Raw genomic sequence first — 24,560 nt, forward strand, 5'->3', positions numbered from 1 at the left:
CTTCATTTTCCCAGCCTAACCACCCGTCCATTCTGTCATGCATACTCATGAAAGAACTAAATAATCCTAACATACTTGACTTTGGAGTGAGTGATAATTATTTTCACGATTTGCCTTTATGAATATCATTTTCATGCTGATTTTGTAATATTACCTTACATTGCATGAGCGTATTCTAGCTAGGCAGCAAAGGAAATGTCTGGGTAATAAGGGAAAGGTAGTCTTTAAATGTATCATATATTTTCCAAAGTTCTTCTAGGTTTATTGTTCTTCATATTTCAAGATGTTCTCCCAAATAACCTATGCCTGAACTGTACTCAGGACTGTAACAAGTTAGGGCCCAGGAGACGTGACGTTTCAAATTGGACAACAGTTTGAAACCACCAGCAGCTCCACAGGAGGAAAATGAGGTTCTACTCTCATACACAAAATTTAGTCTCAGACCCAAAGAGCCAGCTTTACTCTGTCGAGTAAGATTGCTTTTGGAATTGACTCAATGGCAGTGATTTTTTAACAATAAGAGTTTAAGCTCGTATAAGATTGTTCATGTGAGAGAGGTCTATATTTAGAACTTGAAAAACAACTATAATTTGATAGCTGGTCATAAGAAAAATTTAGCTGGCAGCTTAATATATTTTCTTCAAAATAAATTTCCAGAAGTAGAAATTGTTTTTAGTCACTTTGGGAAGAAAAATCGTAGTCATTTACTTTCTAATGTTTGATAAGAATGATGAAACTCTTCTTAAAGATCTTTTTTTTTTAGTTTTCTATCTTTTTTAACCAATAAAACCAATTCATTAAATGTTTTAGAATCTCTGCTGTGTTTCCTCATAACAATTTTACTTGTCTAACCCAAGGTCCAGACTCACGCCCTCTCTGAGCCTCTTTCCACAGAAAGGACGATTTGAAATCACTTCGAAATGTAAACTTTGTCTGGGTCTTTGTTTTCCGTAGGAACTGGAGGAGTTTTGGGTCTATGAAGCCCTTTTGGTCGAACTCACCAAGAAGCTGACCTACTGTGTGAAGGCAGAGCTAATCCCTCTCATGGAAGTGACTGGAGTTCTAGAGGTCAGTTGTTTCCAAATGTTCCAGTTGATATTAGTTCAACTAACAGAACAATAAGGTTTGCTACTCTGTGAAGTCTTAGCTAAGGGTAAATAGCAGCAAAAGTCTTTTTTAAAAAATACATTACTTCCATGGACCTTCAAGAAGCCTCTTTGTCAGTTTGGAAGTGGTCCTGGTGAAAAATCGTAGTAGATAGATAGGTAGATAAACAACCCACCATAGGGCAGAGGCAACTGTCCCCAAGGCTCTTCTTGCTACCACTTTTCCTGGACCCTCTTTCTCCTTCTACTCCCTCCTCTCAGTGTAGAGTCAGTGCTTATAAAGTAGTGCGGAATTGGCGGCAACAAGGATCGCTTACATTTTTATGAGAGTAAGAAAAATCACTTCAATTAATTCATTGGCTTTCTATATTTCAAGTAGCCCTCAGTTTCTGTTTTCATTATTCAGTTCTTGAATCATGAATGATTCAAACTATAAACAACACTGGTCTCCTGGGTAGTCTAGAAAGAAAAACAAAACTCGCTGCCATCAAATCAGTGCTTCCTCATAGTGACCCCCTGCGGGTTTCTGAGACTGTTCATGGGAGTAGGAAACCCAGTCTCTCTCTCACGGAGCTGCTGGTGGTTTTGAACTGCCAGCCATACAGATCGCAGCCCAATGTTTAACCACTACGCCAGAGGATGGATTAGTGAGACCATTTTAATGACATTGAGCTAGGACATTTTGCTTAGGGATCCAAAGTTTTGGGCTAACCTAAGTGCCTGAGTGGGTTTCTAGTTCCTACTTGCAGCCCACACCACTGACTTTGGCAGCATGGAATAGACCTACCCTAATGCACCTTTGAAAGTCCTCCGAATTCTCATGCATTATCTCCTCATACTGATTTTATCATCTTACTTGATTTCTAGCTCTTACACGTGAATTTTTCCCCCCTGGAGTAAGTCATATACTTTTCTCATCATCCCAAAATGTGATAATACTGATTTTTCTTAACACTTTCAGGGTCGAGCAAAACAATTATACAGTGCTGGCTACAAAAGTCTAGTGCACTTAGCTAATGCAAATCCTGAGGTGCTAATAAAGACAGTTAGTCATTTATCAAGACGTCAGGCCAAGCAGATTGTTTCATCAGCAAAGGTAAGCAAGCAAAACCATTTTTTTAGACTTTTGTAATATAGTGTAATCACTTTAGACTTGAAGCATGGAAACATTTAACATTGCGTAACACACAAAAGGATGTACTCACACAATATATAGATAAACATATAGCATCTGTTGAGAAAGAAGCCTTGCTGAAAAGGGAAAAAGAGCCTTCTAGGAAACAGAGGCAATTTGAAGGCTGTGGTGCCGTCCCAGGAGCTGTGGAAACCCGAGTTCTGCGCAGGCATGCTCTGCACAGGCCTTGCGTCATCTTCCTGACGGCTGCTCTTCCCACGGTGGGTCACCGCCATTGACAAGGAGCTCCCCACAACCTTCAAATCGATCCTCAACCCTTGAAGACAGGGTAGAGCAGAGATTACAAATCTTTCAGAGCAGATGGCCTCATCTTGTACCCATGCAGCTGTTGGTCGGTTCAAACCGCTAACCTTTCAGTTTGCAGCTCAGCACATAGCCCATTGCCCCCCGAGGAGTTATTACTAGACATTGTTTTCTATTGCTGTTTGTAAGTTGCCATGGAATTGGTTTGGACTCACAGCAGCCGCAGCTCGGTACAGCGCGGACGTACCCTAAGCCATCGTTACAGCTGTGGACGTAAGAGGGGCTGCAACTTCACGCTGAAGTGGTTCAGAAATGTCTGCACACATTTATGCGTATGTGAAGGGAAGAGGGGTGACATTGTAAATAGGTGGTCAAGGCAGATCAGGAAGTGATTTTAGTAACGTCTTAGAGGCTAAACGTGAACTTGCACTCGAGAGAACAGGTCTTATGAGGGAGCTTCAAAAGCTGTGGGGAAGTCAATTACACTTAGTGCCCTCCCCACCAACTGTTCGAACCCGCACGTATTCCATGGACATGTTCCTTCCTAGCCCTGTGGCTTCCGGCCCCTCATAACGTTAGCCTCTGGTCCCCACACCTGATCTCAGCCAGAGGCCGAGAAGCAATCACCTCTTTTCTCCAGCTTGATCTTCACTTTCTTTTGTTTCTTGAATATTTTTATTTCCATTTGTTTTTTCCTTTAGGTTTTCCATAGTTGTCCATTTTCATTTCAATCTCTGACCCTTTTACTCTCTTTTATGGTCATTCTTGATTGTTTTCCGGCTCTTCTATAGATCTAATTCCGTTTTTACTTAAATCTTTTCTTCCATGGGAACTGAGTTATATAGAGTTTATTTTTATATGATTTTACCCTTTTCTCCTATCTTTTTTCCTGAACTCAGTCAACTTTTTTTTCACTTTTCTTCCCTCTGGTTTCTTTCTTCCCTTAGTGTGGGGACTTTGTATTCAAGGTGTGTATCCCCTTGATTTGGGTTTTTCTCCCACATACTGCCATTGCTTACATTCTCTTCTGAGTGTAGATGGAGGCTGTTCACTTCTGAGTGTTGGGTTTAGATTTTTATTTTATTCTTCATGGTTTTGATAGTTTTGTTTATTTTTTTAATATTTTATTAGGGACTCATACAACTCTTATCACAATCCATACATATACATACATCAGTTGTATAAAGCACATCTGTACATTCTTTGCCCTAACCATTTTCAAAGCATTTGCTCTCCACATAAGCCCTTTGCATCAAGTCCTCTTTTTCCCCCTCCCTCCCTGCTCCCCCTCCTTCATGAGCCCTTGATAATTTATAAATTATTATTTTGTCATGTCTTGCCCTGTCTGACATCTCCCTTCACCCACTTTTCTGTTGTCCGTCCCCCCAGGAAGGAGGTCACATGTAGATCCTTGTAATCGGTTCCCTCTTTCCAACCCATTCACCCTCTACCCTCCCAGTATTGCCTCTCACACCCCTGGTCCTGAAGGTATCATCCACCCTAGATTCCCTGTGCCTCCAGCTCCTGTCTGCACCAGTGTACATCCTCTGCTCTATCCAGACTTGCAAGGTAGAATTTGGATCATGGTAGTTGGGTGGGAGGAAGCATTTAGGAACTAGAGGAAATCTGTATTCTTCATCGGTGCTACATCACACCCTGACTGACTCATCTCCTCCCCTAGACCCCTCTGTGAGGGGATCTCCAGTGGCCGACAAATGAGCTTTGGGTCTCCACTCTGCACTTCCCCCTTCATACACTATGGTAAGATTTTTTATTTTTGATGATGCCTCATACCTGATCCCTTCGACACCTCGTGATTGCACAGGCTGGTGTCCTTCTTCCATGTGCGCTTTGTTGCTTCTGAGCTAGATGGCCGCTTGTTCACCTTCAAGCCTTTAAGACCCCAGACACTATCTCTTTTGATAGCCGGGCACCATCAGCTTTCTTCACCACATTTGCTTATGCACCCGTTTGTCCTCGGCGATCGTATCATGGAGGTGTGCAGCCAATGATATGATTTTTTGTTCTTTGATGCCTGATAACTGATCCCTTCGGGACCACTCGATCACACAGGCTGGTGTGTTCTTCCATGTGGGCTTTGTTGCTTTTGAGCGAGATGGCCGCTTGTTTATCTTCAAGCCTTTAAGACCCCAGACGCTATCTCTTTTGATAGCCAGGCACATGGCTTTCTTTTAGGAAAGCAATTTTTTGTTGTTGTTGTTGTTATTTTAATCTTTTTATTGGGGGCTCGTACAACTCTCATCACAATCCACACATCCATTGAATCATGCATTTTTGTACATGTTGTCCTCATTCTCTTCTAGACATTTACTTTCTTTTTTTTTTGGTTTTGTTTTTATTTATTTTTTTAATTAATTAATTAATTAATTTTAACAATTTATTGGGGCTGATACAATTCTTTTCACAGTTCATACATATACATACATCAATTGTATAAAGCACATCTGTACAGTCTTTGCCCTAATCATTTTTTTTCTCTTTTCTTCTTTTACATTTTATTAGGGACTCATACAACTCTTACCACAATCCATACATATACATACATCAATTGTAAAAAGCACATCCATACATTCCCTGCCCCAATCATTCTCAAGGCATTTGCTCTCCACTTAAGCCCCTTGCATCAGGTCCTCTTTTTTTCCCCCCCTCCCTCCCCATTCCCCCCTCCCTCATATGCCCTTGGTAATTTGTACATCGTTATTTTGTCATATCTTGCCCTATCCGGAGTCTCCCTTCCCCGCTTCTCTGCTGTCCCTCTCCCAGGGAAGAGGTCACATGCGGATCCCTGTAATCAGTTCCCCCTTTCCAACCCACTCACCCTCCACTCTCCCAGCATCGTCCCTCACACCCTTGGTCCTGAAGGTATCATCCACCCTGGATTCCCTGTACCTCCAACCCTCATATGCACCAGTGTACAGCCTCTGTCCTATCCAGCCCTGCAAGGTAGAATTCGGATCATGGTAGTTGGGGGGAGGAAGCATCCAGGATCTGGGGGAAAGCTGTGTTCTTCATCGATACTACCTCACACCCTAATTAACCCATCTCCTCTCCTAAACCCCTCTATGAGGGGATCTCCATTGGCCGACACTTGGGCCTTGGGTCTCCACTCTGCACTTCCCCCTTCATTTGATATGATATATATATACATATATACATATACACATACATACACACACTTATATCTTTTTTTTTTTTTTTTGCATGATGCCTTACACCTGGTCCCTTGGGCACCTCGTGATCACACTGGCCGGTGTGCTTCTTCCATGTGGGCTTATTTGCTTCTGAGCTAGATGGCCGCTTGTTCACCTTCAAGCCTTTAAGACCCCAGACACTATCTCTTTTGATAGCCGGGCACCATCAGCTTTCTTCACCACATTTGCTTATGCACCCGTTTGTCTTCAGCGATCCTATCATGGAGGTGTGCAGTCAATGATATGATTTTTTGTTCTTTGATGCCTGGTAACTGATCCCTTTGGGACCACTCGATCACACAGGCTGGTGTGTTCTTTCATGTGGACTTTGTTGCTTCTGAGCTAGATGGCCGCTTGTTTATCTTCAAGCCTTTAAGACCCCAGTCACTATCTCTTTTGATAGCCGGGCACCATCAGCTTTCTTCACCACATTTACTTGTTCACCCACTTTGGCTCCAGCCGTTGTGTCGGGAGAGTGAGCATCGTAGAGTTCCAATTTAATAAAAGAAGGTATTCATGCATTGAGGGAGTGTTTGAGTAGAGGCCCAAGGTCCTTCTGCCACCTTAATACTTGACCTATAAATATAGACACATAGATCTATTTCCCCATCCTCCTATATATATTTGCATGTACATGTCTTTGTCTAGACCTCCATGAATGCCCTTTGACTCCTAGCTCTTTCCTCCTTCTCCCTTGACTTTCCTCCTGTCCTACTACCATGCTTCATCGCCACCTGGGCTAGAGTATACCTCTTCTCTAAGCAACCTTACCCTTGATCATTTCCCACCAGGCCTGCCACTCCCCCTTCTCTACCATTTGGGGTCCCATGTTTTTCCCTTGCCCCTGGGTTTGTTAACACCACTTCCTTACCCCCCCTACCCCCCCACCCCAAGTCCCCCCGGAACTGTCGGTCCCGTTGTTTTTCCTCCAGATAGTTCATCCAGCCCGTCCTATTCAGACAGACCTGTGGAGTCACTAACATGCACGAAAACTAGACAGAGCAAAACAAAGCAACAGTATACAACAGACAACAAAACAACAAAAACAAACCACTGACAAAGAACAGAACAAAACAGTTCACAAGAGAAAAGCTTGTAGTTAGTTCAGGGATCGTTTGCTGGCCCTTAGGAGCGTTTTCCAGTCCAGTCTGTTGGGGCACCACGCCCTGGCCCCAAAGTCCACTTTCAGCATTCCCTGGGGACCTGAAAGCAATTTTTTTTAAAGTAGAATTCATGTTGTGCTTCTTGATCCTAAGTAGGCAGTTTGTTCTTTCATTTTTAAATAGTGGTAGAAATACATATAGCAAAGCCCATGCCATGTCAGCAGTTTTCACATGTCCTATCCAGTGGCACTGACAGTTACCATGCTTTGCCATTCTTCTGTTTCCAGGTTTCTTCATTGCTCTTCGCTTGCCCGCGAGGCACTACATTACTTTCGCTCCCCCTCTCTCATCCAGGAGAGGGAGATTTTTGTGACAGAGTACTTTGAGTAGCATTTTCTGTTTTCTAACTATGCATATAAAGATGAGCCTTGCTTTTGCCTCTGCATTTCTTGGACAGGGCTGGCTATTTGGAATCGTTTATGATAATCCAAACTCTAGCACTCACTCTTCTGACACTTTGGAAAAGTACGGATTCTTTGTTGGATTACTTTGGTTCTGGGGACGACGGTGTCTTCTAATGCTCTAGTTATCTACTGTCACTGTAGCAGAAATACCACCCGTGGATGGCTTTAACAATCGGAAACTTACTTCCTCACAGTTTGGAGGTCTAGAAGCTCAAATTCAGGGTGCTGGCTCTAAGGGAAGACTTTCTCTGTATCCACTGTGGAGGAAGGCCCTGGTCTCTTTGAGCTTCTGCTCCTGAGTAAACATCTTCTGGCTTGGCATCTTTTTTCCCGATCTCTCCTTCTTTCTTTTGTTGAATCTTCTTTATATCTCAAAAGAGATTGACTCAAGGTACCCCCACCTCATTAATAAAACAAAGACAATGGGATTGTAATTACGAACATTTAAAAAATAATAACCAAACTCCCTGCCATCGAGTCTCTGCTGATGCGCACCCATAGCGGCTCTATAGGACAAGGTGGAACAGCCCCTCTGCATTCCCAAGGAAGCTGTCAGTCCGAGGAGCGGCTGGTGGCTTCATACGGCAGATTTTGTGGCTAGCAAGGCCAGCCCAGTTGGAAACCACTTCGCCACCAGGACACTATCACAGCTTAGAGGTTAGGATTTACAACACGTATTTTGGTATTATGGGGGGACACAATTCAATTCAGTAACAGGGTCCTTTGATTTTTTTTTTAGAAATGCCCTTTGGTTCTGCTCTAAACCCTAACTGTGGAGTGGATTCCTACTCCTCGCCACCCAGCAGGACACAGGAGAACTGCCCCCATAGAGTTGACACCGCTGTACATATTTACACAAGCAAACTGCTACATCTTTCTCCTGTGGGCAGCTGGTAGTGCTTAACCACTGTGCCACCAGGGCTCATGTTTGTCCTATGCGATCCTAAACTTTCCCATCCCCATTCTTTTTCCTTCCAAGAAGCACCTCTGCCCTGTAATGTCTTCTTTCTCCCAAAGGCATAGCGAAGACTGGCGTCTAGAGTCCCCACAACCCTTTCTATTAACAATGTTCGAACTGGCCGACATTCTTTTTCAGAATTTTTGCACCGGGAGCCATCTTTCCTCCGGAGGTGATTTTACTGTAACCTTAGGTCCCCTGTTTATTGTTTTCAACCATGTCTTCTTTTTTTTAAAGGGAAGATTTTTCTAGTTTTATTTTGTTGAGAACATACATAGTACAATCTAGTTTCTCCATGTACGTGCACTGATTACATTCTTTCAGCTGTACAGTCATTTGAATTTTCTCTTGTTAACGAACTCATTACTGCATAAAGTCTCTATCTAGTCTTTCAAATATGTATTATGAACGTGATCCCACATAGACTGGTGTTCAAATAGCATAATGCTCTGGCAGGCAGACTAACTATAAGACAACGTCAGGGGATATTTTTGAATGCAGAAGAAAAAGATTTTAATATCATTCCAGGTAACTGAGTTTATCTCTTTGATAAAAAGCCCAAACTTGACAAATGGTAGTTTCTTTTCTTTTCTTTTTTTTTTTTTTACAAAAGTTTATTCTTAAATGTACAGCAGGTTCCAAGACACTTCATTCTAACTATAATTGGCAACAAAAGTTCTAGCAGGGAATCCAGATGTCTACACAGGAACAGAATCAAGGGCCATCATTGCCGCAGCCACCAAGAACAGCTCACTTTTTGCCAGATTTCTTCATTCCACCTGTGGCCAGGGGCCCCTTCCCCGCGGCCTTCGCCTTTAGCTCCTCCAGTTTCTTTTGTTCTTCCTTCTGTTTCTGCTTGAAAGCCTTCTCTTCCTCGTCCACCTCCTTGTTCTGCTTCTTGGGCTGTTTCAGGGGCTTCTTCTTGCCACCTTCGCGGCCCGACATGGCGCCTGCCGCCCCTTCCCCAGACCTGCCACTGAAATGGTAGTCTTTTTATACTATTACATTAAAATCAGTTGGACTCTTTCACTTATAATGGATTTTTATTAACAACACTTGGAAGGTGTTGGTTCACCACGTCATGCATAGCACGTTAGTTCTGCTCTTGCTCTTAGCCGAAAGGCGAGAAGCAGTGACCCGTTACTTTGGAGTGTTGGCACATGACAGTCCTCAAAAAGTTCCCGTGCTAATGTCACCGTCCCAGTGCAACTGAAGGGAAGCTCGTGGCAGGAAAGGGTTCTCCGTAACCCTAATTTCCACATCGTAACTTACACCTTGTCATAGCAGTGAGCACCGCCAGTTGTTTGTTTGAGGAAACAGGCAGTTTGAGAACATGTCTGCCAACTGACTATGTGTAAATAGCCATCACCTGTCTGCTACTCCTTCTTTCAACAAAAATGGTCTGTGAGTCAAGTGGGCAGGCCAGCTCACAGCTCAGGCCCACATGGGCTTCGGCAGTTGAACCATGATAGTTGGGTCCGCAGCAAAGCACATTACACATGCCTCCCAATTTGTCACACAGGCACTAACATGGTGTGTTCTCTGAGATCAAGACTCAGTACAAGGAATGATTTTTACCTCTTCTACTACATTCTTAAGACTGATTTCTTTGATAACTCAATAGATTTGTAATTTTTTCTTATTGACTTGAAGCTTCATTTGACTATGGTCTAGTTAGATGCTTTTTATGATTTCAATCTTTCTTAACTTCCTGAAATTTATTTTAGGTCTGAAAATAGTCTACAGCAAACACAAGTTCAGTGAAGTAGAGTGTGTACCATGCTACTCCAACCACATCCTGATGTACCAAACACTTCAAGTGGAAACTTGAGAAATGGCTCTGCTAGAAATTGGTGTTTTGTATTTTCTTTAAGTAATCTGAGGTCATTGGTATTCTCTGTGGTGTCGTAATGCTGACACATGGATTCTGTGTCGCTTGTTGTTCTTGTTGATCTGTATTGTTGTTAGAGGATGTGTCGAGATTAATTTGGCATGTTCACCATTGCCTCAGCTACTCGAACACCTACCTAATTGTATTTTAATCTCTTATATGTAATACTATGTAAGGAGCCATGGTGGCATAGCGATTAAGCATTCTACTGCAAACTAGAAGTTCAGTGGTTCGAACTCAGTAGCCAGGCTATGAGAGAAGGAGGTAGCAGTTTGCTTCCATAAAGATTACAGCTTTGCACGACCTATGGGGCAGTTCTACACTATCCTATAGAGTCACTGTGAGTCCAAATTCAACTTGACAGAAAGGGCTGTAGCAATGCTAGATAGCTTTATAGCAAGTGTTTGAGTGTTCTTGTTTGTGTTTGTTTTATGCTTTCGTATGATTTTGTTCCTCTATATGATTTCTCTGAAATTTTTATCTCGAAACATTTATCAAAGAAATGGTACAACTACTTCTCCCTGTTACAAAGATGTGAAGGTGTCATCCAGGAGTTCAAATTCAAAGTGACCCTATGTATGACAGTGAAACAGCTCCCTGTCACGCACCATCCTCGCAATTGTCTTGTTTGAGCCCATTGTTGTAAGTTCTGTGTCAATCCATCTTATCAAAGGGTTTCCTCTTTTTAGCTGCCCTTCCCTCCACTTTACCATGCTCAGTGTTCTTCTCCAGGGACTGGCCTTTCCTGATAACATGTCCAAAGTAGGTGAGACGGAGTCTCACTGTCCTTGCCTCTCAGGAGCATTCTGGCTGTACTTCTTTTTTTTAAAAAAAACATTTTATTAGGGGCTCATACAACTCTTATCACAATCCATACATATACATACATCAATTGTATAAAGCACATCTGTACATTCTTTGCTCTCATCATTTTCAAAGCATTTTCTCTCCACTTAAGCCCTTTGCATCAGGTCCTCTTTTTTCCCCCTCCCTCCCCGCTTCTCCTCCCTCATGAGCCCTTGATAATTTATAGATTATTATTTTGTCATATCTTGCCCTATCCGGCGTCTCCCTTCACCCACTTTTCTGTTGTCCGTCCCCCAGGGAGGAGGTCACATGTAGATCCTTGTAATCTCTTCCCCCTTTCCAACCTACTCACCCTCTACTCTCCAAGTATCGCCCCTCACACCCTGGCCTGTACTTCTTTCAGACAGATTTGTTTGCTCTTTGTCAGTCCACAGGACTTGTAATTCTCTTTGCCAGTATCATAGTTCAAATGCATTGATTCTTCTTTGGTCTTTATTATTAAGTTAAACTTTCATGCATATGAGTGGATTGAAAATATCATGACTTGGGTCAGGCATACTTTAGTCTCAGAGTAGTAAATATCTTTGCTTTTCAACACTTTACAGAAGTCTTGGGCAGTAGATTTACCTAATGCAATGTGTCTTTAGATATCTTGACTGCTGCTTCATGAGCATTGATAGCGATCCAAGCAAGATTAAATCCTTGACAGCTTCACTCTTTTCCCCATTTATCGTAGTTACCTATGGGTCCAGTTGTAGACATTTGGTTTTCCTGACATTGAAGGCTGCAATTCTTGATCTTCATCAGCAAGTGCTTTAAGTTCTCCTCACTTTTTTATATACAGAAGTCTGTATCTTCTGCATATCTTGAGTTGTTAATAGGCCCTCCTCCAATCATGATACCTCATTCTTCTTCATGTAGTCCAGCTTTTCTGACTATTTCCTCAAGATACAGATTGAATAAGTACGGTGAGAGGATACAGCCGTGATGCATACCTTTCCTGATTTTAAACCAATTATAAAGCTCCAATATCTTATTTCTAGATATTTGCTGATGCATGTGTGTCATATTTAGAAATACTTGCTTTGCTTATTATGCTGGGCTTTTTAAATTAACATGTTAACTTTAAAAGCTTGATAAAACTTTTCTTTGAAATACAATTAGGTTTTTAGAAGATAGCCTATTGAGAAATGATAAAATACCTTTAGTGAAATAGGCCATTTCAGGAGGTAATTAAATTTTTGCAAAATTGTCTTAGATGTTATAGATTAAAAGTTAATTTTTAAGTGGCTGAGTCTTCAATAAAACAAATCTGCGAGAGTACAGAGCCCTTCCTTTCTAGCACACTAAACCGTGATCAGCTAAAATGGCTGTAAGTAGCTGCCTCGGCTTCCTGTGCTGTCACTGCTTTACTTAAGGGCCCATTTTTCAACCTCATTGGTCGTATTAGTGCCCAGTTTACTGATGCGCAAGACTTTAGGCAGCTTGTAGATGGTGGTAAAAATTTTGGCAGTTCTCTAGAAGCACTTATTCTAGGTCCATGTCTTGATTTTTTTTATTATAGATGCTGTTAAATGAAAAAGCAGAAGCTTTGAAAGAAGAAATTGAAGAGTTACTGACATTGCCTTCTGATTTCCCTGATAGTGTGGCTTCTTCCACTGAAAATCCATAAAGCCATCTAGTGTATATTTCTGAAAATGAATTATTTATTGTACATGTATTTTATTAAACATTTCCCCTACTTTATGATTGAGAAATACATTTTATTTGTACTCTAGAAACTGTGGGTTGTGTCTGAATATGGCCCATCCCCATAATTATAGTAACCTTTCCCCAAATAATCCATCTTTAATTCTTATACATAATTTTTCTGCTCAGAAGTCTATGGTGCTCACCAAATGATGAAGTCTAGCTTCCTCAACACACCCTCAACCTGCCACTGTAGCCAGACCGTTCCTTATTCTCAACACTCCCTCCACCTGCCACTGTAGCCAGACCGTTCCTTATTCTTTTATTTAGTGCATCCAACCTTAGTGCATCCAACCGGACTACTCTTATGCCTAGGAATTTCCCTGTGATTCCCAAACCCTCTTATTTCCTAACTGCTTTATGCATGCAAATTATCTTTTTTTTCTTATTTATTTTTTAAACATTTTATTAGGGATTCATACAACTCTTATCACAATCCATACATCAATTGTATAAAGCACATCTGTACATTCTTTGCCCTCATCATTTTCAAAGCATTTTCTCTTCACTTAAGCCCTTTGCATCAAGTCCTCTTTTTTACCACTCCCTCTCCGCTCCCCCTTCCCTCATGAGCCCTTGATAATTTATAAATTATTATTTTGTCATGCCTTGCCCTGTCCTATGTCTCCCTTCACCCACTTTTCTGTTGTCCGTCCCCCAGGGAGGAGGTCACATATAGATCCTGTAATCGGTTCCCTCTTTCCAACCCACTCACCCTCTACCCTCCCAGTATCGCCCCTCACACCCCTGATCCTGAAGGTATCATCCACCCTGGATTCCCTGTGCCTCCAGCTCCTATCTGTACATCCTCTGCTCTATCTAGACTTGCAAGGTAGAATTCGGATCATGGTAGTTGGCAGGGAGGAAGGATTTAGGAACTGGAGGAAAGCTGTATTTTTCATTGGTGCTACATTGCACCCTGACTGACTCATCTCCTCCCCTAGACCCCTCTGTGAGAGGATCTCCAGTGGTCGACAAATGGACTTTGGGTCTCAACTCTGCACTTCCCCCTTCATTTACTATGGTAAGATTTTTTTTTTCTGATGATGCCTTATACCTGATTCCTTCGACACCTCGTGCTTCTTCCATGTGGGCTTTGTTGCTTCTGAGCTAGATGGCCGCTTGTTTACCTTCAAGCCTTTAAGACCCCAGACACTATCTCTTTTGATAGCTGGGCACCATCAGCTTTCTTCGCCACATTTGCTTGTTCACCTGCTTTGGCTTCAGTGATTGTGTCGGGAGGGTGAGCATAGTAGAATGCCAATTTAATTGAAGACAGTATTCATGCATTGAGGGAGTGCTTGAGTAGAGGCCCAAGGTCCTTCTGCCACCTTAATACTAAACCTATAAATATAGGCACATAGCTCTATTTCCCCATCCTCATATCTATTTGACATGAAAATTATCTTAAGATGTACTGTCTCCTTCCAGTGTCAAATAAAAGTACTCAAATGCTGTCTCTTCTGTGAGATTGTCCCAAATTCACTTGTATCCTGGGTTCTTCTTTTTTTTTTTAATCATTTTATTGGGGGTTTTTAGAGCTTTCAGAATAATCCATACATCCATTGTGCCAAGCACATTTGTACATATGTTGTCATCATCCTTTTCCAAACATTTTCTTTCTACTTGAGCCCATGGTATCAGCTCATCACTTTTCCCCCTACCCCCCACCCTCCCTCCTTCACGAACCCTTGATTATTTGTAAAGTATTATTTCCATATACCAACTGCTGTCTCCCTTTACCCACAGTCTGTTGTTCGTCCCCCTTGGGGTGGGGTAGTTATATGTCAATCATTGTAATAAAATCCCCCTTTCTCCCCCCACCTTCCCCCTACCCAAATGGTATCGCTACTCCCATTATTGGACCTGAGGAGTTTCTCTGTCCTGGATTCCATATATAAAGAGCTCTTATCTGTTCCAGTGTGCATGCTCCAGGCTAGGCAGATTTGTAAGGTAGAACTGTGTCATGATGGGGGTGGGGGTGGGTAGCATTAAAGAACTAGAAGAATGTGTTTCCTCGGTGGTGTACTGCTCCCTAGAGGACTCGTCCATTCCATGTGACCCTCGTGTGAGAGTATGTCCAATCGTCTACAGACAGACAGCTTTGTTTCTCCCCTCTGCTTCTCCCACCATTCACATCAATATGATTGTTTTTCTGGGTCTTCTCCACCCTTCGTATGGATGCTCTTTCCTACCTAAAAACTTTGTAGAGCTCTCATTGGTAAACCCTGTCTAACCACCCCACCTACTAGTTTATAGTTTATTACCTCTCCCAGAGGGCTATTATCTGTTCCTTGTTGTATGTCACACAACACCTATCAGAGTTTACCACACAAAGTGAGACGCTATGAAGAACGGATACAACCTAAAGAAACAATATGGAGATTGTCTTTAATCACAGCTCAAATATAACTTCTCCTTACTCTCATTTCTTCTTTTATGTAAGCAAATTTTATTTATTTTTTAATCATTTTATTGGGAGTTCTTACAGATATAACATTCCACAGTTCAATCACTCCCATTTCTGATGTATAGCTCAAAAATTGATGACTCTGTATAAGAAAATAACAAGTTAACCAGCAGTAGCTCTGAGGACTGAGTTTGTTTGGTCAAAGTTCTGTTCACTGGCTTAAGATAGCCAGTAGAACCTCTGCACATAGATCCACACTTTACTTCTTCATGCCTGAAAGCACTTGAGACTGATATGGTAATCATTTAGTACTTTCTCTGTACCAGACACTGCTATAAGTGCATTATGAGAATTAATTTGATCCGTAAGAAAACACTACAAGGCAGCTTTTGTTATTATCCCCATGGATAACTGAGTGAGTTTTACAGCGAGTCAAGCGAGACAGGATTTAAAGTAAATTGCCTCGGTTCTGCCCGAGTTAGTTGCAGAGAGAGGCGCAAAGTCAGGTAGCCTCGGTGTAAAGGCCATGCGCCTAGCCATTATGGCTTTGGAAGCATTTGACGGTTTTAATCCTTTTTTAAGTATTGAAGAATCCAAGCTGTTGAACTTGGCATTGAAGAGAGCAAAGCTTCATGAATTGATAAACTGCCAGCTGGAATGTTTCAACACACACACGACACTGGAAGCACACATCTATGCCAAGAAATTTGGGAGCCCGCTCCCTGGCCAACTGACTGCAACATCCATATTTGTGCCTATTCTAAAGAAAGGTGGATGTAATCAAATTATGTCACATACAAGTAAAGTTTCCTGAAGGTAATTTTAAATGTTTGCAGTAGTACATTTGACAGGGAACTGCTTTAAGTTACAGGTAGATTCAGACTAGGATTTGAAATAAGGATGTCATTGCTAGATATACAGACCAATGGAGTAGAATTAAGAATCAGGAATAAACTGACACATGCAAAAAAATTGATTTTTGACAAAGATGTTAAGTCCACATAGCTTCTTTCATAAGTGGTGCTGGGACAACATGATATTCACATGAAAAAGAATGAAGCTGGATTCATTCTTCACATCATATGAGTAAAGGAAAATTAACAAATGGATCAAAAGCCTAAAAATAAAAACTAAAATTTTTTTAATTAGAGAATATAGAAGTATTTCTTTGGAACCTAGTTTTTAATGGTGGATTGTTAACTGTGACACCAAAATAACACAATAAAACTAGATAAATGACTTCATTAAAAATAAATCAAAACTTGTCAGTAAAGGACTTTGTAACAGCAGCGTAAAGAGACAAACTAGAAGCTGGGAGAAAAAGTCCTAGTTCAGATTGTAGACTTTTAATAGTGACTCTAAGAAACCTTGATGCAAACTTATACCAGTTGAAATGTTTCAGCAAACATACAGCACTGCCCTGTTAGAAAACGAGGAGTCATTTGTTTTAGTTGGCGGTGTTATTTTTAAAAGACACTGATTTGGTTTAAAGACAGATGACTGCTTGTGAATTATGTAATCTCCATATGGAGCATTGATTGAATGAATTTATTTCAATAGAAATTTTTGCATTTATAATGACTTGAAAGCAAAATATGCCCAAGCAACTTAAGTTAGTTAATAAAGAATGTGTTCTATTAAGAAAAAGGGTGGTTTTAAAATGAAACAATTAGTTCCAAAATAAAAAGGAAACTGATTTTTGAAACACTAAAGAAAAATCAGAGAAAGATAGAAGGCTAAGTTTGTAGCTTTTAAAATCATTTTATTAGGTGCTCTTACAGATATCATAACATTCCATAGTTAAATCATATCGAGCAGTATTGTACAATTGCTACCACAATCAGTTTAAAAACATTTTCTTTCTTGAACTCCTTGATATCAATTCCCCTTTATCCTTTCCCTACCCCAGCCTACCCTCCAGGAACCCTTATTAATTATTATTTTTTGCTGTATCTTCCACCATCCAATATAGGCAATCACACAGTTCTGTTCTTTGTTCCCCTTGAGTGGGGTTACACAGTCATCAATGTTATCAGCTCCCCCTTCCTCCTCCCCCACCCCTTCTTCCTCTGGGAACCATTACTCCGGTTACTGTTTCTGAAGAGTTACCTATCTTGGCTTTCATGTATCGAATGATCTTAATTATACAAATGAGTATAATGAGGTAAAACAAAAACCATAATAGTAAAAGGAGGAACTATTAAAGAACCAGAGGACAGTTATGTGTTCCATCAGTTCCATACCATACTCTGGATTTACCCCTTCCTTGTGACCCTTCTGAGAGGGGCTGTGACAAATCCAGAGACTGTATAAAGAGTAGTTGTTGATTAAGAAAACAGCCCAGCCCAGTCCAGTTCAAGTCCCTAAGTTTAATATTAGCCCATATGTCCAATACCAGTCTGTAAATTCCTCTACAGACTCATGCAACACATGCAATGATGCTGAATGCAGGAAGATCACAGTCCAGTGGGTGTGAAAAGTCTTGGGGATCCAGTGGTGGTGGAAGCTTCTTAGCACTGGCGTGGGTCTCCATGTGACTCCTCCAGCTCCAAGACTCTGGCTGCCATCAGCATAGCTCCATGTGGCTAGTCAACAGGAATTTCTTGCAGGGAGATGGAGCGCGGAGAGCATGTGTGTCCCACCTACAGGGAGGAAGACTGGAGTTCCCAGAATTCCCAGGAGAAGGCCATGCCCACACAGAGGCCTCACTGGCTATGACCTGATTGACAGGCTAGACTCCAGCCCTTCAAAAGTGGACAGGAGATTGTGTAACGGACACAGACTGTCCAGTTATCCTACATACAATCCTGACACAAACATTTCCTGATTTTTAAACCATGCAGTGTTCTCTTGTTCTGCCTCTTGATCCATGTACAAGTTCCACATGGGCACATGAAGTGTTCTGGAGTTCCCATTCTTCTCAAGGTCATCCACAGTTTATCATGGGCCACACAGTTAAATGCCTTTGCATAGTCAATGAAAAGAAGTAAACATCTGGTATTCTCTGCTTTGAGCCAAGATCTATCTGACATCAGCAATGATATCCTGTGTTCCACGTCCTCTTCTGAATAGGCCTGAACTTCTGGCAGTTCCCTGCACTGCTGCAGACCAGGTACTTAGAGTGTGTTTACACGACTGAGCAATATTTCTAGCCCCTCCTGCATTTATACTCCCATAACTTCCTCCCAGAGAGCTGCAATGTTTCAAATATGTTTTTCCTCTACTTTAGCCAGCATGATGTCCTCTAGGGACTGGTTTCTCCTGATGACATGTCTAAAGTATCTCAGCCAGGAAACCAAAAACCATTGACATCCAGTTGATTCTGACTCACGGAAACCCTTTGCAGGATGAGACAGTCTCATCTAACTCCCACGGCGTGCTTGCAGAAGTTGAACGACTGACTTTAGGTTAGCAGTCAAAACCTAACCCACTGTGCCCTAAGGGTTCAGTTTCCATTTCCTTTAGAGAAATGTAGATCAAAACCACAGTGCAATGCCACCATTGTTCTTAGGTGCCATGTCGCCTCTGACCCACAGGGACGCTTGCACAGCAGAACAAAACACCGCACGGTTTTGTGCCATCTGGCACAATTGTCCCTGTGCCTGAGCCCATTGATGCAGCCACTGCGTCAGTCCATCTCCTTGGGGGCCTTCCTCCTTGTCGCCGCCCTTCCGCTTTACCAAGCACGATGTCCTTCTCCAGGGCCTGGTCTCTCCTGACAGCCTGTCCAGAGTAGGTAAGAAGTGTTGCCGTCCTTGCCTCCGTGCACTCTAGCCTCACTTTTCCCAACACAGACCGGTTGGTGAAATAACACTAAAAATTGGTTTTGTGTTGAGGTGCTGATCTTTTTCTTAAAAAAAATCTAAAATTCTCAATTCCTTTTCTCTTCCAAGAAGCGATAGCCACAAAAAAGGCCAAGAAGAAAGCAACTTATTCCAGATTAATGATCTCTGTGGAATGAGGTGCTTCGCTGTCATCATGGTAGCCGGTGTCCTGGCCCGTCTCTGCTGGAAATGCAGGGGAAATGGACAATGTCAGGGATGAGGGAAATCATGGGGAACCACTTTTATACAGCGAAGTTCTACAAAGAGGATGTGATGAGCCACGCCATCTGTACATTACATACTTCTCTTAAAAACAGTAATGGGAATTAAGAATAAAGCAATGGTTTGTGCTGAGCTATCCCTACCTTCTCATCTGGTCTCCCTTGTGAAAGATATTTGTGAAACACAGAGGTGGACACTTGTGACCACAATATGGGCAGAGCCATATGGAGGTCAACTTCATAACCTTGACCTCATTAGCACTGTGACTGTCTATCAAAACTAACCCGTTCTCCATAGGACAAATGTAAAAATATCAGCCCATCCATCTAAGCATCAAGATGTTCCACTGAGCTCACTTCTGAAAGATGCTACCACTAAGAAAGATACTGGATTTTCTTCAATCTGTGGTCTAAAACCTGAGTTTTTTTCCTCCCATTTTTTAAATTAATCATTTTATTGGGGGGGGGGCTCTTACAAATCTTATGACAATCCATCATTCAATTGTATTAAGCACCCTTGTACATATGTTGCCATCAACATTTCCAAAACATTTTCTTTCTACTTGAGCCCTTGGTATCAGCTCCTCTTTTTGCCCCTCCCTCCCCCACCCTCCCAACCTCATGAATCCTTGATCAATGATATATTATTGTTGTTATTTAATATCTTACACTGTCCATTGCCTCCCTTCATCCACATTTCTGTTATTCATCCTCCTGGGGGTGGGCTATATATCCAACCTTGTGAAGGCTTCCCCTTTCTCCCCCTTCCCTCCCCACCCTCTACTTCACACCCACCATCCCCCTACCCTCATGATATCGCTACTCCCACTACTGCTCCTGAGGGTTTTATCTGTCCTGAATTCCATGTATCAAAAGCTCTTATTTGTACCAATGTGTATACTTCAGTCTAGCTGAATTTGTAAGGTAGAACTGGGTCATGGTAGTTGGGGGAGGAAGCATTCAGGAACTGAATGGTTGAATCATCCCTTCCTTGTAACGCTTCTGTGGGGGGATATCCAATCTACAGATGAGCTTTGGGTCTCCACTCCAAACCCCCTATTTCACATCAATATAATTGTTTGTTTTGCATCTTTTGATACCTGATACCTGATCCCATCGACACCTCATGATCACACAAGGTGGTGTGTTTCTTCCATGTGGGCTTATTTGCTTCCCTGCTGGATGGCCACTTATTTAGCTTCTAGCCCTTAAGGTCCCAGATGCTATATCTCTTGATAGCAGGGCACAATCCACTTTCTTTACCACCTTTGTTTATGTACCCGCTTTGTCTTCAGCAGTCGTGTCGAAGGTGACTATCTAAGATTGCCAGGCTATTAGAACCAAGTGTTCTTGCGCTAAAGGGAGCCCTTGAGTAGAGGCTCAAACTCCACCTGCTATCGTAATACTTAACATGTAAATATGTGTACATTGGCCTCTATTCCTTTCAGTATAAATCAATACATTCACATGTATACCTGCCTATAGCTATCCTCTATAAATAGCTTGTGCCACCTACTTCTTTCTTCGTCTTTTTTTAAAAATCATTTTATTGGGGCCTCATACAAGTCTTATAACAATCCATACATCCATCCACTGCATAAAGCACATTTGTACATCCATTACCCTCATCATTCTCAAAATATTTGTTTTCCACATTAGCCCCTGGCATCAGCTCCTAATTTTTCCTCCTTCCTCCCCACTACCTCCTCCCTCATGAGTCCTTGATAATTTATAAATTATTACTTTGTTATATCTTACGTCTCCCTTCACCTGCTTTACTGTTGTCCATCCCCCAGGGAGGAAGTTATATGTAGATCCTTATATCTCTTCTCCCTTTCGACCCCACTTTCCCTCCACCCTCCCAGTATCACCACTCTCACCGCTGGTCCTGAAGGGATCATCTGTCCTGGCTTCCCTGTGTTGCCAGTTCCTATCTGTGCCAGTGTACCTCCTCTGGTCTAGCCAGATTTGTAAGGGAGAATTGGGATCATGATGGGGGGGCTCACTTCCATATGGGGTACTTCTTTCTTCTATTTCCTTTTACCTTCTCCCTGTCCCACTATCACGCTCACCCTCCATACGGCTCTCATTAATTCCTCTCAGATACATAGCACTTGATCAAACCCCACCAAGCACTATGTGCCCTCCTCGCCATCAACCTAGACCTTGTCCTTCCCTCATCCCTGAGTTTGTTTCCCACCCACTTCTGTCCCCTCCTCTCCCATGTCCCCCAGGAGTGCTGGTCCCATTGTTTTCTCCTCAGGATTGTTAGCCTGCCTGCCTTACGCTGATAGACGTAGGGTGAAAGAAAACAAAAAAAACCCGAGAGATAGTTCCAGGGCTGTCTGCTGATGCTTATGAGTGTTTTCCAATCGATAAAACCTGAGTCTTGGTTTTAATGGCACATGGGTTTTATTTCCTGCTTATTTATTTGTTTATTGTTATCCTCAGCATCATCACAGGTTTTTCAGAAGTTATTCTGGCTCCTTGTGTGGTTCTGAAGTTCGTCATCCAAAATTCCTGCAGCGTGAGGAAGCAGGCAGAAACTTGAACGACCTTGGAAAGTCCCACCATCACCTCAGCCTGAGCAGGTGCCATTCAGAGTGATCTCAAGACAGGCCGGACTTTTATAGGCAACAGGCTGCACTTAGTTACCCCAGCCTGGGCCGACGTACTAAATCAAAATGAAATGTTAATGGTGGCCTCCGCTGGGGAAACTGAACTGCCGAGGAACGAGGCTCCAACAGCTGTCACTAATTGGGTATTTGCCTCCTCTGTGCCCTGGCTGTCTAGATTTATGCCAGCATCTACTCTCATTAATGTCCTGGCTGCCAGCAACACCTGTTGTTGCCAAGACGCCGAGGTGGAAGAGCACGTGTTCCTGCAGGCGATGCTGGCAGTGCTTGAGAGGGGTGCACACAGAGGACGTGAACCCACACATGACAGAAGGACAGGATCTCAGTATGCAGTCCTGCCCACCCAAAGAGACCCGGCTCGGCAGTCGCGCCTCTGCTCTCTGTTACTGTGCACGGCACAGTAGGAACCTATTGTCCGTTTCCAGGCAGAAACTGACTTCTCCACAGGCTCCTAGTGGCCTTTCTGTTCCTGTCTTTTCCTGCAAGATGAAGAAAGTCTAGCCGATTCTGTCAAAATGCCTTGCTTATTCCAAAGGCGCCATTGGCATGCTATTGATTCATCGTGGCATTACTCATAAATAATAGTCCAGTGGATTCCCATTGCTGATGTAGGCCATGAAGAAGGTGAAGATGAAGCTGACCCCAGATTCCACTCTTCCAGTAGTGAACTTTAATGATCTCTGTGGAAAGAGATGCTTGGATCCTGTCGTGGTAGCCAGTTCCTGGCTGGTCTCTACTGGAAGTGCAGGAGGGAAACCGGCCCACTGGTAATTCAAGTTGGTTAGCATTTCTGGCAACGCTTGTCACATGTATCATAAACCGACCAGCTTCAGAGTGCTCTTGGGTCTTATTCAAGCATCTCAGTTTGGTGTTACTTATGTACCAACATCCATTAGGAGTTTGTGTGTGTGACTTATGGGGATGGGGCGGAAAGCACTCAAGTAGACAGCGCTTCTAGGTGTTCAGGCCGTGCCATCAACGAGCGGGTTCGGCAACTCCAGGGCAAGGCCTTGCCTCTTTCATGATGGTGTGCTCTAGAAAAACTCACTGAAAAAACCCTGTCACAACTGGCTGCAAGAAAGAGATGGCCATTTCCCTGGTCCTCTCTGCTCCAAAATGTGACATACGAATACATACATTTCCCAGGGCCCTCTTGCCCAACTTCCTCCACTTAGGTTTGGTCAATGGGAGGCACTGGCAAGATTTTGGGTATCTCTTTCAGGAGGCCAACTTCTGCCACACAATTCCTCTGTGGTCCTGACTCCTGATCGCAACCTCCAGTGGGAAGAGTTCCCAGGGATGGTGGTGTTGCTGGTTCCTGAATTCCAAAAATGACCTTTCTGCTGTTACTAATATCCAGTTGCCTTTCCATTCCCTGCTTGATTTTCCCACTCTCTCAACACCTCTGAAATGTGTTCACCACGTCGCATTCCCTGAACTGAAATACCTGGGCCACATGCTGTCCCAAGTGGGCCCTCTCCAATGAGAGAGATGCTCATAACATGGTCCTCCTCGCCATCACTGGGCCTTTCTAATACCACTTACCCTTAAACTCTTTGTAACAGTAGAGACTTTAGCTTCTTTGAAGTCTATTAGTCTTTTGAGGACAGCAGGAACTCAAGGACTATTGACTGCTCGGCAGAAGAAGGAAAGATGGAGCTATTTGGTCATAAACTTGAGCAAGGATAAATATAAATATAATTCAGAGTAGGGAAGATGACATTCTGACATGAATACATGGGCCTAACTTCCAGAATCTGAACACTGTTGAAAAATCCTCTTCTGACCTTATAATCCACCACTCACCTGTCAGTTTGCCACACGGTGTGGGGCTGTGATGCTGGAAGCTCATAGGTCAAGTGAGAGGAGACTGTGGGAAAACTCATACCATCAGCCCAGACAAGGCTGGAATACAACTGCGGGGCAGACCAGCAACGGCTCCTATGCAAGGACAGGTTGAAGGCGAAGAAAATGTTTAAAAATTTAAAGTTCACAAGAGCCCAAATATGACCTTGAGTCTATCCCGCCTACATTTAGGGACCACCTCAAGAACAAAATTGGATCACTGAACATTAATAATATAAAACTTGATGAGTTTTGGGATTGACATGAAGGATATCATAAATGAAGAAAGCAAAGGTCATTGAAAATACAGGAAAGACCCAAAACAAAACAAAAACACATTGTTGAGAATGAGGGGGGTTGGAGCAGAGACCCCAAACCCATCTGTAGACAATGGGAAATCCCTCACAGAAGGGCCACAAGGAAGGGATGAGTCAGCCAGGACACAGTATAGCACCAATGAAACACAATATTCCTCTGGTTCCTCGAGGCTTCCTCACGCCCCACTATCATGACCCTAGTTCTGCCTTTCATTTTGGGATACACTGGAGCATGAACAAGGTACAGATAAGAGCTCACGAAACACGGAATTCAGGTCAGATAAACCCCTCAGGAACAGAAATGGGAGTAGTGATACCAGGATGGTAGGGGAAGCTGGGGAGAAGAGGGGAGGAAGGGGAAACCTGTCACAATGATTGACACATAACCACACACAACCTAGGGGCAGGAACTATGGGGGAAGGTAAATGGTCTGCGTAAGATATGAAAATAATAATAATCTATAATTTATCAAGGCCTCAGGAGGGTAGGAGGTGTGGAGGGAGGGAAAAAAGAGGAGGTGATACCAAGGGCTCAAATGGAAAGTAAATGTTTAGAAAATAAAGATGGCAAAATAGGTA

At 42.7% G+C, this 24,560-nt stretch overlaps 2 protein-coding genes across 6 annotated transcripts in view; one reads left to right on the forward strand and one right to left on the reverse strand.

Annotated features, from left to right (window-relative positions):
• Positions 1-24,332, forward strand: part of HELQ (helicase, POLQ like) — a 68,802-nt gene extending 44,470 nt beyond the window's left edge. For 2 of the 5 annotated variants that reach the window (XM_075544094.1, XM_075544096.1), the window contains 3 exons: positions 955-1,068; positions 2,068-2,202; positions 21,635-24,332. In XM_075544094.1, coding sequence (XP_075400209.1) covers positions 955-1,068; positions 2,068-2,202; positions 21,635-21,790 — 405 coding nt within the window. In that variant the 3' untranslated portion in view covers positions 21,791-24,332. Of the gene's footprint in view, positions 1-954; positions 1,069-2,067; positions 2,203-12,543; positions 13,873-21,634 lie in introns of those variants that run through there. The other 3 variants (XR_012783468.1, XR_012783469.1, XM_075544095.1) reach the window with 3 other exon arrangements.
• On the reverse strand, positions 8,996-9,251 carry LOC142443580 (translation machinery-associated protein 7-like). The gene has a single exon (XM_075544901.1). The coding sequence runs from the start codon at positions 9,224-9,226 to the stop codon at positions 9,032-9,034; it is 195 nt and encodes a 64-aa protein (XP_075401016.1). The 5' UTR covers positions 9,227-9,251; the 3' UTR covers positions 8,996-9,031.
• Positions 24,333-24,560: the final 228 nt, after the last annotated feature.

Source organism: Tenrec ecaudatus, chromosome 3 (assembly GCF_050624435.1).
Source record: "Tenrec ecaudatus isolate mTenEca1 chromosome 3, mTenEca1.hap1, whole genome shotgun sequence".
Lineage (NCBI taxonomy): Eukaryota > Metazoa > Chordata > Mammalia > Afrosoricida > Tenrecidae > Tenrec > Tenrec ecaudatus.